Below are 16361 nucleotides of genomic sequence, written 5' to 3' on the forward strand. Positions count from 1 at the left end.
CAAAAATTATGCTTCCTAGAAAATTTTGAAGATTCAATACAACCAAACAAATAACCAAACATAACTCAATTGAATAGTAAAGGTAACGATTTTTTATTTAAAAAGAAAATAAATGGCTAAAAGTTGAAAAGCAAACACATTTTTCCGGAAAAACTTTAATTATAGTAAACCAATATAAAATGCTGTAAAATTCCGAGCACTCCTTAAATTTTGGCAAAAATCGCCAACATTCCGAGTGGATGCATTAAATGGCACTAAATGGAAAATCAATTTTAATTCACAAACCTTAAATACTATCACTCAAATTTAATTTATATATATAATGAAATAAAGAATTTGTTTGTGTGTCTGTTAATCGGATGACGGGTAAAAGTACGGCATACAGCATGAAGCTAAATAAGTTCTATTGTAAACAAACTTCGAAGCCCGATTTTCAATTTTTCAATTAGATTTTTGATTCAAAAACATTTTAAAAATGGAATTTTCTCATTGGTTTAGCGGTAGCCATTGTTTTAAAATAAACTTTAGACAATTGGGTATAATATAAAAAAAAACACAACTCCTTCCACTTAGTAGGAATAACATTTACCATGACGCAATGCTAAATTCTATGCCACTATCCACATAAATGCCACTATCCACATAAATCAATTATTAATCAAAAATCGAATATCAATTACTTTTCTTTATAATGCAATAAAATCTGGCGAGTACGATCTGGCGATCAATCTATCTACGTGGCCCAACAACATTCACCATGACTGCCACCCTTTCATATATGTATAAACACTAAAAGAGTTCGATATTTTGTTATTATTGGAGTAATTAACCTAATTGTCCGCAAAACATGTTTTTACCAAGACAGGCTCAAAGCGTTGTTTGACGTGTAAGCTGACCAGCTGGGCGCCGCAGACGGCTAGCTATATAAATAAAAATAAATTAGAAATCTATGAAAGGAACCAAAGATAGCTTGCTCTTTTTTTATTCTCTTGTTGTCATGCTCATTAAAATTTAAAAAAAAACCAAAATCGCTACGCACAATAAAAGTTATTGTAAAACTTTATAGCCTGTTGAAAGTTGAAGCACATACTTAATAATTTTGATAATAATGCGTTTGCATATACTACTGTAATGTTTATGAGTGCTTCATATTTCTTTGCTGACATTAGTACTTATGATTATAGTACTTAAAATAAAAGTGTTGATACAAATGTAATGTCGTTAATACCATTTTTGTTGGTTGCATTCATTCGTTATTATGCAACCAAAAAAAGTTGTTCTAGCATATATTTTGTTAACTAACGTGTACGGACAATCCTTTCTTTATTGCTTTATAGAAATTCAAATGCAATCATTGTTTACAACAAAAAGTACCTTTGAAAATTGTTTTTGAAACATCACAATGAGTTCTAGAAAAGAATGTTGTAGAAAGAATCACCTACTACTGTACATTGATGACGATTTTCCATGTTGCCAATCTGATTCAAACATGTAGCGTGATAACATGGACCTCTAAGCTGATGATGAGGTGATCTCCCAGATTTCTGTACAATCGAAAATCAATCCTATCGATCATGTCTTGAAAGCTCTTGGCAGAGCATCTAAACAATTTTGGAAAGAACTTGGCAGAGCCTCCCACAAACATCCCAGGGATTGTCTTAATGGACGAGTGTTCCAAGATCTTAGGTGTATTGCCCCAAACCATTAGTAAGCCTCTTAAACAGCATGAGAATTCGTTGTAAAACGTGCAGATCTCTCAGGAAGCGTCATACTCTTTATTAAGCACTGCACATGCATAGGCGTAACATGAGGGGGGGACACTTTTTGTTTTTAGAAAACTGTTTATTTCAAGTTTTATATAGGCATATTTTTTTAATATTAATGTCTGTCTATAAATGTGTGTTTAAAACTTAGAATAGACGAACAGTTTTATAAGAACAATTAGTGTGCCCCCACCCCCTCACACTACACCTATGTCTACAAGTGCCATTTTGCTACATCTTCCTTAGATAATCCCGCTGTAACTTCATTAATTTAATATCGTTGATGCCACTACTGATTTGTTATCATAGTTTTACTTAAAATTGATGTGATAATAAATTAAAATTATTGTTTCCAAATTTCACTTGATTCTTCTTCTTTTTGGGCACTACAGCCTATGACAGACCAAGGCCGTCCCAATAAGTTTTTGCCATCTTGATCTATTCTGTGCCATGGCCTTCCAGTTAGTTATTCCTATTATCTTAAGGTCCTTCTCAACTGCGTCCAGCCACCTAGTCGGTGGACGACACCTTTTTCTTATACCTTCTGGTTTAAAAAAAAAAGTTACTTTTTTTTTGCGGGGTTGGGGTCTTCAGATCTACAAAAGTATCCCAGCCATCGACTGCGATTGGCTTTACTAACATGAACTATGTCTGGTGGTTTATACTTTTTATGTAACTCATGATTGTAAAGGGTACGCCATTTGTCATTCTCATAGACTGCACCAAAAATTCTTCTATGTATCCCTCGCTTAAAAATCGGCAATTTGTTCTCCTATTTTTGATTAAGAGTCCAGCACTCACTACCATATAGGATCACTGGAGTGTTTTGTATATGTTAATTTTTGTCTTTTGTTTAAGAAATTTACTTTTTAGTTGACTTTTTAAACCAAAGTAGCACTTGTTTGCCATTGCTAAACGACTACCGATCTCAGTTTTTATGTCATTTTTGCAGGTTATAGTAGTCCCAAGATATTTAAATTCATCAACAGCTTCGAATTCATAATCATTCACACGCAAGGGCATTGTCTTAGTGAGCCCTCTGTTCACTTGATTCGGTTCACTATTGTTTGAGCTAACAGCAAAAATGTTTTTTTGAAAGTCTTAATTTAAACTTAAGTTAACAAATTACGCATTTTTTCCCCATAAGAAATAAGGTTTAAGAAAAATTTGTTTTTTTTTTCTCCAGAGAAAACGCCACAAATGCTTTATTTGCAGAAACAGTCAGTTTAAAGCTTAGATATTATACCGAGCACAAGGGAGCGTTTCGATGGGGGGTGATTGAAACAGGCCTTCAAAACTTCTTTAAAATACAGTTATTTCTAGTATTCAAATACAGCTCAAATAGCAGCGTAATTGGGTATACTATAGCCTACGTCACAGGTTGTTTTATACCTACTAAATTTAACCCATGAACGGCACTTTCTGCGAGCCTAACTTCAAGCCACAAATAAACAAACGAAGTGTTTGATCGTTTAAATAGCTGCTCGCCAGATTTTATTGCATTATAAAGAAAAGTAATTGATATTCGATTTTTGATTAATAATTGATTTATGTGGATAGTGGCATTTATGTGGATAGTGACATAGAATTTAGCATTGCGTCATGGTAAATGTTATTCCTACTAAGTGGAAGTAGTTGTGTTTTTTTTATATTATACCCAATTGAACAAAACTCTTCAATGATATAGCTCGGGTCACAGAACACAACTTACAGTTACGAGCATGCTACGACCTATTTATATATAGGCTTGGCGACGAAAATCTGGAACTGCCGATACGATTCTCGCATAACTTTTTAAATATTTGATCCTATCACTTTAAAACTCGAAGTTTCCAGAACAATCATTTTATTGCAAAACGGTCGCCAAGTATCGGCAAAAAAGTCTACGTGAAATTGAGTTCTCCATAAAATATTTTATAACATTTAGACATACATTTGACGTTATTTTCTCTCTAAATTCCGTGACTTTCTAGCACATTTTCGGTCTGAAGCCTCATCACATGTTTACCAAATTCTACAAATTTGTAACAATATTTACCGTTCTGAATGAACGAATTTTTCAACTGTAGTTGAAAGAAAAGGATTCTTGCCATTCAAACGCAAAATTAAATAGAACCATTCTTTTATGTTGCTTATTATGATGGATTTACTATAGGGTGGCAACAGACTACAACGAAAACAGACTATAAAAGAAAAGAAAAAAAGTAGATTGAACCAGAATTTTAACTGATACATTCAACGTGGATCTAAAATATAATAATAATTTAGGATAATTCGCTCTAAGTGGTGGACCTTGATGGGCAGAAACCCTAAAAAGTTTAAAAAGGTGCCGAATGAATTATTGTTCGTTTTGTTTTGGCCAACTAGTATAAGTTGTTCTCATAGTTACTGGGTTTAATTTTTTATTTTATTTATTTATTTATTTATTTTTGAAAAAACATTGATTTGTCATTATTTTCAATTATACTAAATTATTACTCATTTACTAAAACATGTATAAATGTTTTGCTATTCCTGTGAGCAGTATGTTGAGCAACCTTGTCCTAAATGAATACAATGTAAAAACCAAGAAATTTATTTTCTTTGGTCTCTAGTGCGCAAGAAATTTATTTGAGGAATTTGCATCTTTTAACGAATTATTATAATTTTGCGTTCCATTTAATGTATTCTTTAAAATGATGACAATTTCAACAGTATAAGAATCTCAGACGGGAACTCCCCCTTCTTAAACATCAATGCTCGACACGAAGGAGTGTTTCAATTATTTTTAGTAGGTGTGAAGGACGGTAATTTGTTGAAAACCTTTTGATATTCCCCGAATCCCTGGTTAATTAAGAAACTCGTCCTCAAAAACAGGGCAGAGCATTTTTTTAAGATGCACAACGCATAAAGTTTTATAGTTCTTTTTATCTCTTGCAGGATTTGATGATGAAAGGCCTAACTTGGACTCTTCGCTCTTACGCCTCCCGTTGTCATGGCAACACATGAAGTAAGCCCTCTCTCAACTGTTCCGTCCGAAACATTCCATCCAGCGACCTTTGCGAAGACAGCCGAAGAAAAGTCTTTTTACTATTATTTCGTGTCACCCATGTCACACCTCTGTCAGCTGATTTATTGGATCTTTATACGAGAAAGTCCAATATTTGTCTTTTCCGGCTGAACATCCAACGTGAGATCATTCCGTCCTTTACTGGTTCACCGAGAACATTCAGTTGTAGGAAGATTTTTTTTTCTTTCTGAGCTGGTATTTTCTAAAATGATTTTGTTGTTGATCTTTTAGAAGCGATGTGTCAAACATGTTTTTGGATAGTTTGCGAACTGAACGGATCGAAATATGTGTAGTTAAATCCATCCTGTTTGTTCGACTTATCAATGTTCCTAAAAAAGTGACTGCAAATGCAATTTTCGTTTGAAAATGTGACTTGCTGATCGTTTAACTGTGACAACGTGTGTTAGTGTTCCTGATTATTTTTTTTTAAGCTGTTTACATGAACGAACCCTCTTAGTTGAATGACCATGGCCGAGCATTCCGAGCTGATTGTGGAGATGAGTCAAATTGATAAAATGAGCACGCAGGAGCGATTGAAGCTGGCTAAGCGAAGACGCCTGCAACAGCTGAAGAAGTGGAGCCAGCGAGAGAAAGAAAGCAATAAAAAAAGGACAGCAAAGACGGTGGTGCGAAAAAATGATTACAAGGTCCATTTCGTGCCCAGTGTTATGTTGCTCGAAGCAGCGGCCAGGAACGATGTGGATGAGGGTGAGTTTTTCTTCTCAAATGCAACTATAGTTTGTCTAAAGTAAGAACTCCCCTAACCATTCGTCTGGAGCCGTGATGGTGACTATGGACTCTTTCAAATAGGGATGTGGGATCATTGCTTAGGACGGGCTCGAGTCGGCGATAGAAAGGGAATCTGCGGTCTACTGTGTTAACTGTGGAGAGCAGAGAAGCCACCCTTCCTGAAATGCGCTATTCTTGTTTCCATAACAGCGGACGACCTCAGACTTAGTAGCGGGGGGAGTTCTTACCGTGGACAAACTATAATACATGCGAACTGATAAGCTTACTTACCCCAATCAGGGTAATGTTTTTTCGCATGCAATGTCTACAAATATTATTTCCGACACTAAATGATGCCCAAGATAAATTATCATTTTATGTTGGGCACCATTTAGTGTACATTACGGTGTCATCAGAAACGAGTTTGCCATGGGGAAAGAAAACACAATTTCGTGTATGCTGTTCCGTTAAGCAATTGTGTTTTCATGTGACTGCAAAGTAGTCTTATTTTTAAGAATTCGGGGTAGGGTTTGTTGATTTTAAATCAGCTTGATTAAATCACGGTTTCCATCAATCTGATTCCATCAGAGGTACAAAAGTAAAGAGAGTAATGGCTGTTTATCGTTTTCAATAAAAAAAATCTATTGAAATATATCAATGTGAGTAATTGTTTCAGCTACAGACCATATTTTTTAAAAAAAAAAATTTTGTAGTTATGTAAAGAAAAAGAAAACCTTGATAATTTTTAAACCATTGGCGAGATTCATTTAAACCTTGGTAGCTCACATGTTCACAGAACACGGAAAATAGGAAGAAGTCAGGGAATTTTATTAAAATACACAAAAAGTCGAGGAAAATGAATTAATTTAAGTTTAAGGAACCAGGAATTCTATATGTAATAATTATATACTGTTGTAACAATTCTTTTGTTAAAGAAATTGTTTATTTTCAATTCTAACAGCGTGGCTGGGTGGCGCAGTTGGTTTGTCGTCGGCCTTCTGAGCCCAAGTCTGCGGGTTCGATCCCCGGCCCAGACACCGGATTTTCGGGATGCAGAAAATCCTCAGCGGCCATGTCGTATGATTATGCGGCATGTAAAAGATCCTTGGAGTGCCTTATTGGCTCTTGGCATTTCCGGCAAAATTAAATTCCTAGTGCACTTTAGCATCAAAATAGAGTCTCGGTGCTGCCATCTAGTGTGGCAGAAACTAGACGTCCAAATTAACATGACCAACGGTATCTCACCCATTGTGGTGGTCCTGAAAGAGTGGATACCACCTCTGGAGAACGCACTAGGGCTGCTCATCGGCAAGACCGATTGTGCAACTCATTGGAAATAAAATAAAAAAAAAAAAATTCTAATATCAAGTATTTGTCTCTTGTAATAAATTTTATATTTTACACGTTGACTGCCGCACGCAGTGAAATCTTCAGGCCGTATTCTGCTACTAGTAAGTACTCCCTCCTGTTGTTTTCATGGTCTGTCATGTCTGTTTATTTGCGTCCGTTGCTTCGCATCTGTTTCTCATCTAGCCACTTTATACGATCCATTTGAATCTTTCCGAGTAACTGAAAATCTTTACCCCCAATTTGTTGAAATTTCAAGAAGAAGAATCGAAAACTTAGTGAGTCAAATAGCCGTAAACAAAAAGCTTTTACGAGGGCCACAATAATTTTTTTAATAAATCATTTTTGTATTACTTTTATAACAATAGTTTTGTTACTGCTTGTGAAATATCTTTTCGAATACATACGAATATCCTTCACAAGTAGTCAAATAAGCTTCATCCGAATATGGGTGAAGCGGCATAACTGAATTAATGTCACCGTTTACAAAAATCAGGGAAATTGAGTAAATATGTTTAAAAATTAGGAAAGGGTCAGAGTTTTGCTTTTCTGAATGCTTTGAACCTACCTGTGCAGTTTTCGGGGAAAATGTCGAAATATAGCGTTTCTAAACTGATGTCAGTCATTAAAGCCACCCATTTCGCCTGACATTAATCCTTGTGACTTATTTTTATTGGGCAATGTTCGAGACAAAGTATCCTAACAATTACTATAGTTAAAAATTGCCATTCAGAAGGTCACCCAGCGAATTTTTCAGAATTTTGCTATTTCTCCTCTCCAAGTCATCATCAGTCATAGTCATGTATCGAACATATCATGAAATAAATTAGAACATCTTTATCTGCTTTAAAAATTTGTATTGAAATGCTTGAACTTGAAAATTCTATTTTATGTTACTCAATAACTGACGCTATATGCACAGGGTTATTTTCTTTTTAAAAAAGTTATTAATTTTAATCGGCTGATTTTTTTTTCAAAAAATCATTCATATTAGTCCACATTTTTTTTTAAAATTCTGATGTGGATTTTTTTTTTAAAATAGAAATAATGCCTAATATGCCTTTCAGAGAAATAATGGATTTAATATATTGCCTTATACTAAATATGAAATAGACTTATAAATAGAAAAAGAAAGACCAAATGTGAATAATCGCAACGTGAAACTTTGAAATTATAATTACCCATTTGTTGTATATAAAATAGTTTTTTAATATGCATATTTTAATTATATTCGTTTAGTTTTATGTTCATTTAAGTTTAATACAAGCATTTTGAATTAAATGTCCAGTTTGTATTATTTAAATAATGAAGAAAGATTTGTTTTTTCAAAAATAGTTTTGAATGATTGATTTTTTTTTTAATGTTTCCTGCTTTAAATTAATTTATTCTTCATTTGAAGTCTAACTCAACAAATTAGATCTTTTCTTTTTTCAAACTCATGAGTTTATTGAGCTTGAATAAAAATAACTATGATTTTATTGATTCACTGATTAGTTTGCAATAACTAAATAATAGTTTTAATCATTTTAGTTAGAATTATTAAATATTTTAGTTATAATAATGTTTTTAAATAACAATAAGCGTTACTGATACTTTTTTATCTGAGCTCATTTGATGACATGAGCTAATTGGAACGTACGCAAGGTTTCTCGTGGTTTGAGGTTCTCATGGTCTTCCTTTCCATGTAAGGCAGATGCTGATTTTCATCAAAAAGTTCTCCCCGAAGGCAAATTTCTCCCAATACTTGATTCAAGAGTTCTCTTGTCTTCTGGATTGGTTTCAAAATAACAAGGCTAAGAAGTTTAACATTATTAGTCGTAAACCCAAAAATTGGGTTGGCTGTTCAACGACGGTTATAAAATAAAATTAAATAAGTCTACGCGCTTATTTCAAACAACCTGAAATCAGGGAAATTGATAAAGGAACGACGTCTATTCTAATTACCCTGAACTACGTGGTCTTACAAAAATACGCCTAAAAATGTGATACTGATTAGAAATAGTGGAGATTTCTCCAATTTTCGTAAAGTACTGCATCGGTGGCTTTCAAAAAATTGAATTAGCTTACATCTGAACCTCTAACTGATTAGCTGCGCTGACTTAAAATATCCTCTGTGGTAGACGGATCACGGGTAGAATTCCCTTGACGCCTGGCTAACAGTAAGATATTTTCGTGTTTTTTTTCCCTCCATGTAATGCAAATGTGGGTTAGCTCTGTGAGGAGAGAGCAGCTAGCTGCAATTTCTACCTTCATCTATGAAAAGGTGCCCCACCCAGAATCGAGTTAATATGCCTTATATACTAGTGAATTGAAATTATACTTTTTGCAGTGGCAGAAACACTTAAGTACTCCCCCACCAGAATTATATCTGTGATAGAATTCGATGAATGGGATACCACTAGTTCAGGGGTTTCCAACTTACAAGAGGCCGCGGGCCACAATTAAAAACACAAATCAAATGGCGGGCCACAACTTTATCAAAATTTCATGAAGGACTTTTTTATGTTTGAAAGAACATTAAATATTACTGTCAGATTTTTAATAAGTTGTACAAAACAAAAGTATTGAATTACAAATTAAAATAAGAAGTAGATTTTTAAAAATATTTAATTGTTATTAATAATATTTTTAAAAATATTAAGTAAATAATAAAAATTCGGGCTACAATAACTTTAATGTGCACCTATGTATTAAACAAATAATGTGCAACAGATATCTAATTGTAAAGATATGAAACTTTAAAAAGGTTGGTATTAAAACTTACATAGTAGCACGCAGAATATTCAATAGAAAATTGAGATTTGTCTGCTACAACCACCAGAGAATAGATATTTACATTTAAAATTTACAAATGTGTGTGTAAATATTTTCGTCCAAAATGAGTGAGTGGTTTCAAAAAGTTAAATCGGATAATTTCTTCGAGAAAATTTCTGATACGCACATGCTAAATTATATTCACAAAATGCAAAAAAATGAAATAAAATAGAGCTACATACACGATTATTTTTGCATTTGAATAAATATTTTCCTGGGTGCAAAACCTGAGAAATAATTTTTTTTGCACCGTTGGTAAATTTCACAGATACGAAGAAATTAGGTTTTTATCAACGAGAAAAGTATTTTAAACCCATATTGTTTCTTTACGAAAATTGTCCGCAAAAAATGACAACTAATATAGTTTAGTTCGCGGACCACAAAAAAAGGCTTCGCGGTCCGGATGCGGCACTATAGTTGATTCATTGCTGTTTTGTGAGAAGCCAGGAGAGCTGTATTGTACTTTTTGAGTGCTGATCGTGAAAGCTGTATTAAGATCACGGTTGTGGTCGCTCCAGTGTTGCCTTTAGCAATCGAGTGTGTATACATTGTACTTTGTGAGTAATCGAGACTAAGAAGCAACAGCGTGAGGATGTCGCAGTCACAAGTCAACTGTTCAATGTGGACCATTCATCGAAGTAAGCGGGTTCAAATTTTAGTGGGCGTTTCTGTCAAGGTAGGCGTGTTCACATCACGTCCGAAGGTCATCAATGTGGAGAGAGTTGTTAACGACAGTGTCAACCTTCATCTACTCCTCCTCAGAATCGAGTTTAACATGCCCTATATACTAGTGAATTGTAATTATATTTTTTGTAGTGGTTCAATCGAACTACTAATCGAACTAATACACTACAAGTTCAATCGAAAAGTAGTTCGTCGCTATGTTTGATTTAAGAGTTCTCTGGTCTTATAGGTTGGGTTCAAAATTACAAGGCTCTGGAATTGAGCATTGATGGTCGTAAACCCGAAAATGGGTTGACGTCGATTATAAAATAAAAATTAGCCTACGAGTAATACATATATGCTCATTCTGTATTTCCTTTAAGGATAGAACGAGCTATTAGAAATAGTCGCATCCTCTTATAGTAAAAGTAAATGACATGTCAGCTAATTGGTTTCGTTTGTTCTTTTGTTATAAAGGAAGGAAAATGGCCCAAACATTTGTTTGGTGGGTTGGCACAATTCCCTATCTTAGTAATAATATTTATTTACTTTTTAGTTGATTTGTTGCTACGAATGAAATAATGATATCTTTATAGCAAATGATTCCCTTTCAAAAAATTATTAAGTTGGCTATTATCATTTTTTTCAATATGAAGATTCGAAATCTATGTCCGCGCCCTCATTGGCGAGAAAAGAACGCTAGAAAGCTACGCTTGGCGCATTACAATCTCGCCAATGAGGTCGCGGACAATCTAGGCTACTTATGATTGATTTATTTATAGGTTTGTAATATTCACATAATTGATACTGTTATTCTCAGTGAAATTTGAATTCATTTTTAGTATGCATACAATTGACAGTACACAATTGTTTTTATCTTGGTTATTAAAAAAAACATAATAGTAATAATTAATGTATAAATAAATTGATGAAAATTTTGCTGTTATTTTTTTAACAGATAGTTAAAATTTTGGATATTGCTCTGGGACCTTAAATTTCGCAATATTCATTATTTCATTGTATACCTTCCCGTTATTTTAGTTACGTACCATAACTAACCACAGTTTTTTGTAAATTATTATAATAATTCGAAATTATTAAATATTCTAAAATAAAAAATTAACTTATTTACCGTTTAATGATTGTAAAACGGTAATTCAATATGCTTATCATAAAATGTTGCATAATATACTATCATAAAATTACTTAATAATCCTTACTTTGAATGCTGCTTAAGATAATCTCGATTGTTGATTTAATAAAATGATAAGCGAGATTAGGGGAAGAAGCATAATAAAATAGCGTTGAATAGCGTAGCGGTAAAATAACATCAATAAATGTTTCAGTGATCAAGATTGAACATATGTTGTAAAAAAAAAAAAATCGTTAGGAAATTATTTACGGGTAATTACCATTAACTTTCAGCTTATGACTGCCGGATCTTCTTTGTTAATAGTAACATGATGCACCGACAACAATGTGAAACTTTTACGATTCTCTTTTTGTTGCATAATACAATAACTCTTGCATTTTAAACAAAAGTTCTTTCTCTCTATGAATCGGAATTTCAAAAAGTCTGGAGAAAAAATTGTAACAAAAATTTTAAACTTTATGACCCATGTAGTTATAATTAGAACACGGAGATTGAAATTATTCAGAAGCGAATTCAATTTTCGAACACATCGTCCTCCATTATTATATCCCTAAAGTTGCTGCTCCTCAGAGACAATAAATTCTGTCAGCTTAACATCTTCTCTCTTCTTATGAAGAAATAGGATCGTAGGCCATTAAAGCAAAGGGTGCTATTGTTCTTGTTTTCCAGTGGCGCCATCTTAGGCCAATAATTTGACTTCTGGCACATTCATACGCCACACCCGTTTATAGGGCGGACCCATTCATATAACCACAGATCATAATTTTTACCTGAACCAGAGAACGATCCATCTCCAATTCAGTACCCCCAGAGGTATAATTTGTTATGGGAATATGGAAGACTTTGTGACCCGGCAAATTTAACGTTCACCAGTCATTGATCAATGCGTAAGGTGTGAAGAACTGGGGTTTGATCTTGAAGCCTAACCAGCTTCAGGATCAGTTTGTCTACGAAATAAAAGTTACCTGCCCACATTGCCTCAATCAGCGATTGCCACATTATGGAGCCTTTCATGAATCCCCTCATACAAAAAGGGTCGTTGCGGGAATGCTTTACTTATATTCTAGTCAATAAATAATTAGACTTTTGATAAATTAATATCAAAAAAGGAAAAAATTAATTCTCAGCTATCCCATTATTACTAAAAGTTTATGGAATTATCTTTGGATAAACAAATTTTATAACTGTGTGCACAAATTTTTCAATTCGATTTAAAACTGAGAAAGTACGTTTTTGTGTCTGATTTCGTAACTTAAAATAGCGTCTGCACTAATTAATTAGCATATTTCAAGTCAACAAATCGAAGGGTTATTCAGAGTGGTCCGTTTTTCATTTTGTACACTGTACAAGGAAAAAGAGAGAGAATAAGTTCAATAAGAATAAGTATTTCAACAACCAGAAATATATCAGAACAATTAAAAAGTAAATGGCTGAAGTAGCAGTTTTTTTTTTTTTTTTTAGTCTTGATAATTCAAAAAGTTCTATCTTAAAATTATAATCCTTTATTTTATCAAAATTTGACATACGTACTATATTAGAGCCGCGATGGTTCAGGGGACCGCGCCTTCCAATGAGGTGAACCGGGTTCGAATCTCGGCGATGGCTGGTCAATACGAATTCTGCACCCGGCTCGCATCGACAACAGTGCTGGCGTACAATATGCTAAGTGGTAGGCGGATCATGGATTAGAGTCCCCTTGCCGTGAGACTAACCGTGAGAGGATCTCGTGGTCTTCCTCTCCGTGTAACGCAAATTCGGGTTAATTCCATCAAAAAGACCTCCACGAAGGCAAAGTTTCTCCCAGTACTTGATCCAGGCGTTCCCTTGTCTTCTGGATTGGGTTCAAAATTACAAGGCTACGGAGTTGAACATAAGCAGTCGTAAATCCAAAAATTGGGTCGTCTGTTCTACGACGGTTACAGTGGCGCTCACGTACTTAAGGACATGTCTTTATGAAAAGTAAAATCCAAAATTTAATGTTCACGCATAAGTTTATTGAATTGATAATTATGTATTGGAACAAATGACTTATTTTTAATATATTTTCACAATGAGAATCATTTATCTAACTGTTATACTTAAATTATGTATCATTTTTAAAAAAAATATGCATTCTGCATACTTAAGGACAACAAAATAAATATTTCTTAATCGTTAATAAAATTAATAACAATGTAAAAAATGTAACAAAAAATAAAGATTTGGAGCTAGTATTTAGTCGGTAAGCCTTTTGCGGCAATTACTGCTTCACATCTATGAGGCATCGAATCTACTAATCTTGACATCGCTCAGGAGGTATAGCTGCCCAGCCTTCTTGGACACATTTCCATAAACCACCTAAATTTTTTGGTTTTTGCTGTTTCACTTATTTATCCACATCTATCCACAGCATCTCGATCGTGCTTCTAAAAGGTGCATCTAAAACTTTTATTACAAACAATACCTTAAACAAAAGATTAATAACAGTTATGAATTTCTTAGCGGATAATGACTATCTATTAAAATTTTAATAACTTCCCATTTTACATGTATAATATTTTTTTTGGTCTTATTTCTTCCTAAATTCCACACTTTCAGTAAAATCTATTTTTTTTTTTAAATTTTTAAATTCTATGTTATTTAGGCTGGAGTGGAGCTGGACCAGCGGCCAAGTCCTGGGCTATATGGTTAAGGGTTTTCATAACCTAGGTACATGCTCAGGGCTTGGAGGAAAGAAAAAAAAAAAAAAAGCATCTCGATCGGGTTGAAATCTGGTGATTGGGAAGGCCACTGCAAAACCTCAATTTTCTTGCTTGACAAGAAGGCCTTCGCAGTTTTGCTCGTGTGCTTTGGATCATAATCGGCTTGCATGATTGGTTTTCTTGAGAGAAGTTTCCTGTAATAAGGCAGAAAAACAGTCTTTATAATGTCCACATGCACATGCTGATCCATGATGCCTTCGATTTTGTGAATTGGACCACATCCTGAACGTGTCATGGCACCCCACACCATCACCGAGCCGCCCCCACCTTTTACAGTTGATTTTGTACACCGTACATTAAATTCTTCACCGACTCGACGCCTCACATAACTTTTGCCATCTGAGCCCATTCTGTTGAACTTCGATTCGTCTGTAAATATAACTCGATTCCAGTCAGCCGATGTCCAGTTTCGGTGTCTTTTTGCAAAAGCTAATCGAGCTATATTCTTCTTTGACATCAACGGTTTTTTCCTACATACGCGACCCATAAGCCGAAACTCATTTAAACGCCGTTTGATGGTATTATTGCTTACGTGCTTGTCTGTTAATTCAGCGAATTCTTTTCTGATGTCCGGGGCGGTTTTGTGACGATCAGCTTCAGAAATTCGATGAATAATTCGATCTTCTCGTTCGGTAGTTTTGCGAGGACGTGGTTTTCGGGATGCTTTTTTAATACTTTTGGTCACTTGAATAGATTTCAATGCTTGGAAAACTGCTGTTTTTGATAATTTTAACCGCCTACCTATTTCTCTAATGCTTAAACCTTCTTTTCTCAGAGTATCTATTCAACATCTCTGTTCATTGCTATAAAATTTTTTCCTTTACTCATAATAATGTTGAAATTTGTACTAAAAAAAGAAAAAAACTATTAATATAATGTTTTAAAGCATCAAACAAAGATAATGTAGTCTATTACACTTACATTGATCGATAAATTGATTGCAATCATTCAATAACTCATGATTAGACGAACTGTCCTTAAGTATAAGAAAGTCAACAAAATACTATATTTTTTAAATAAACTTTTATGAAACACTTGTGAACACGAATGAATTATTTGAGGATTGAAGTTCAACTAAGGTAGAATTCGTCATTATAGATATCTTGATCAAAAAATAATATTCATCCAATATAATGACGCATTTATTTTGAAAACACAGTCCTTAAGTACGTGAGCGCCACTGTATTTCATCCACAAAGCCTATAGTTGATGGATGTGGAAGTCCATTGAGTGGACAATGGTCAACAAAACTAAATAAGTTATTTGTGAAAGCACAATAGGTGCAAAGATTGAAAGAATTTGTTCTCGTACGAGTAAGTGTAAGGATCTGTTGCTCATTCCAGTGAAGAAGTTATCTGACAGAAAAAAAAGTAGATAAATGCGTAATTGAATGCAAAAATTTAATTAGTTTGGAACAAACGCCAGAGAACGAGGGTTCGCCGAAACAAGTGAATTCTTATATGTAGCTTTTAATGTTGCCACTTTCAAAGATATGATAAGTGTCCAAGCTAATGTTCCTCCTAACAGACAGAGGTTAGCATATTCGATGAAGATAATAAATCAGTTGATTTATCAATGAAAGAAGAACTAAAAAAATGCCACAATTATGTTAGATGGATAATCTGGTACAAGCAGTCACTGTGAAGATTACACATTTGTTTCATGCTGTGGATTGTAATGGAGAAAAAAAAAGCTACTGAAGAAATAGCTAATAACGTTATTAGTGATTTTTGTTTCTTTGTGTGCTTCTGAACTGTTCATAATAGGGAAGCATCCCTAGCCGCTTACGACGATATTTCCTTGCATGGGATTCTATGCAGTTTTAATCCTGATGATGAGCCCTAACTCTCCTAGAAATTTTTCGCAATATTTATGCAACCCCCTGTTATGAATAACGTTTTTAAACTCGTACATTATGACAAAAAAAAATTTATTATTTTTTTTTTTAATGTAGCTTTAGGAGCCAAACTAATTTCATATTTGAAATCCTCAGACTCGAATTAGGCAATAACAAGTATTTGTAGAAAAGCGACAAAAAATTTGTTCCACATTATTATTCATAGTATGCACGTTATTGAGCTAGCAAGCTTTTTAAACTATCG

General features: G+C 34.0%; 1 protein-coding gene across 3 annotated transcripts in view; it reads left to right on the plus strand.

Moving 5' to 3' along the window:
* LOC107439595 (protein phosphatase 1 regulatory subunit 16A) overlaps positions 1 to 16361 on the plus strand; it is a 57698-nt gene that overhangs the window by 20283 nt on the left and 21054 nt on the right. For all 3 annotated transcript variants that reach the window (XM_087149705.1, XM_043049949.3, XM_087149706.1), the window contains exon 2: positions 4683 to 5520. In XM_087149705.1, the coding sequence (XP_087005831.1) occupies positions 5274 to 5520 (247 nt within the window). In that variant the 5' untranslated portion in view covers positions 4683 to 5273. The remainder of the gene's footprint in view (positions 1 to 4682; positions 5521 to 16361) is intronic.

Source organism: Parasteatoda tepidariorum, chromosome 1 (genome assembly GCF_982258835.1).
Source record: "Parasteatoda tepidariorum strain Cologne lab strain chromosome 1, Ptep-v5.0, whole genome shotgun sequence".
Lineage (NCBI taxonomy): Eukaryota > Metazoa > Arthropoda > Arachnida > Araneae > Theridiidae > Parasteatoda > Parasteatoda tepidariorum.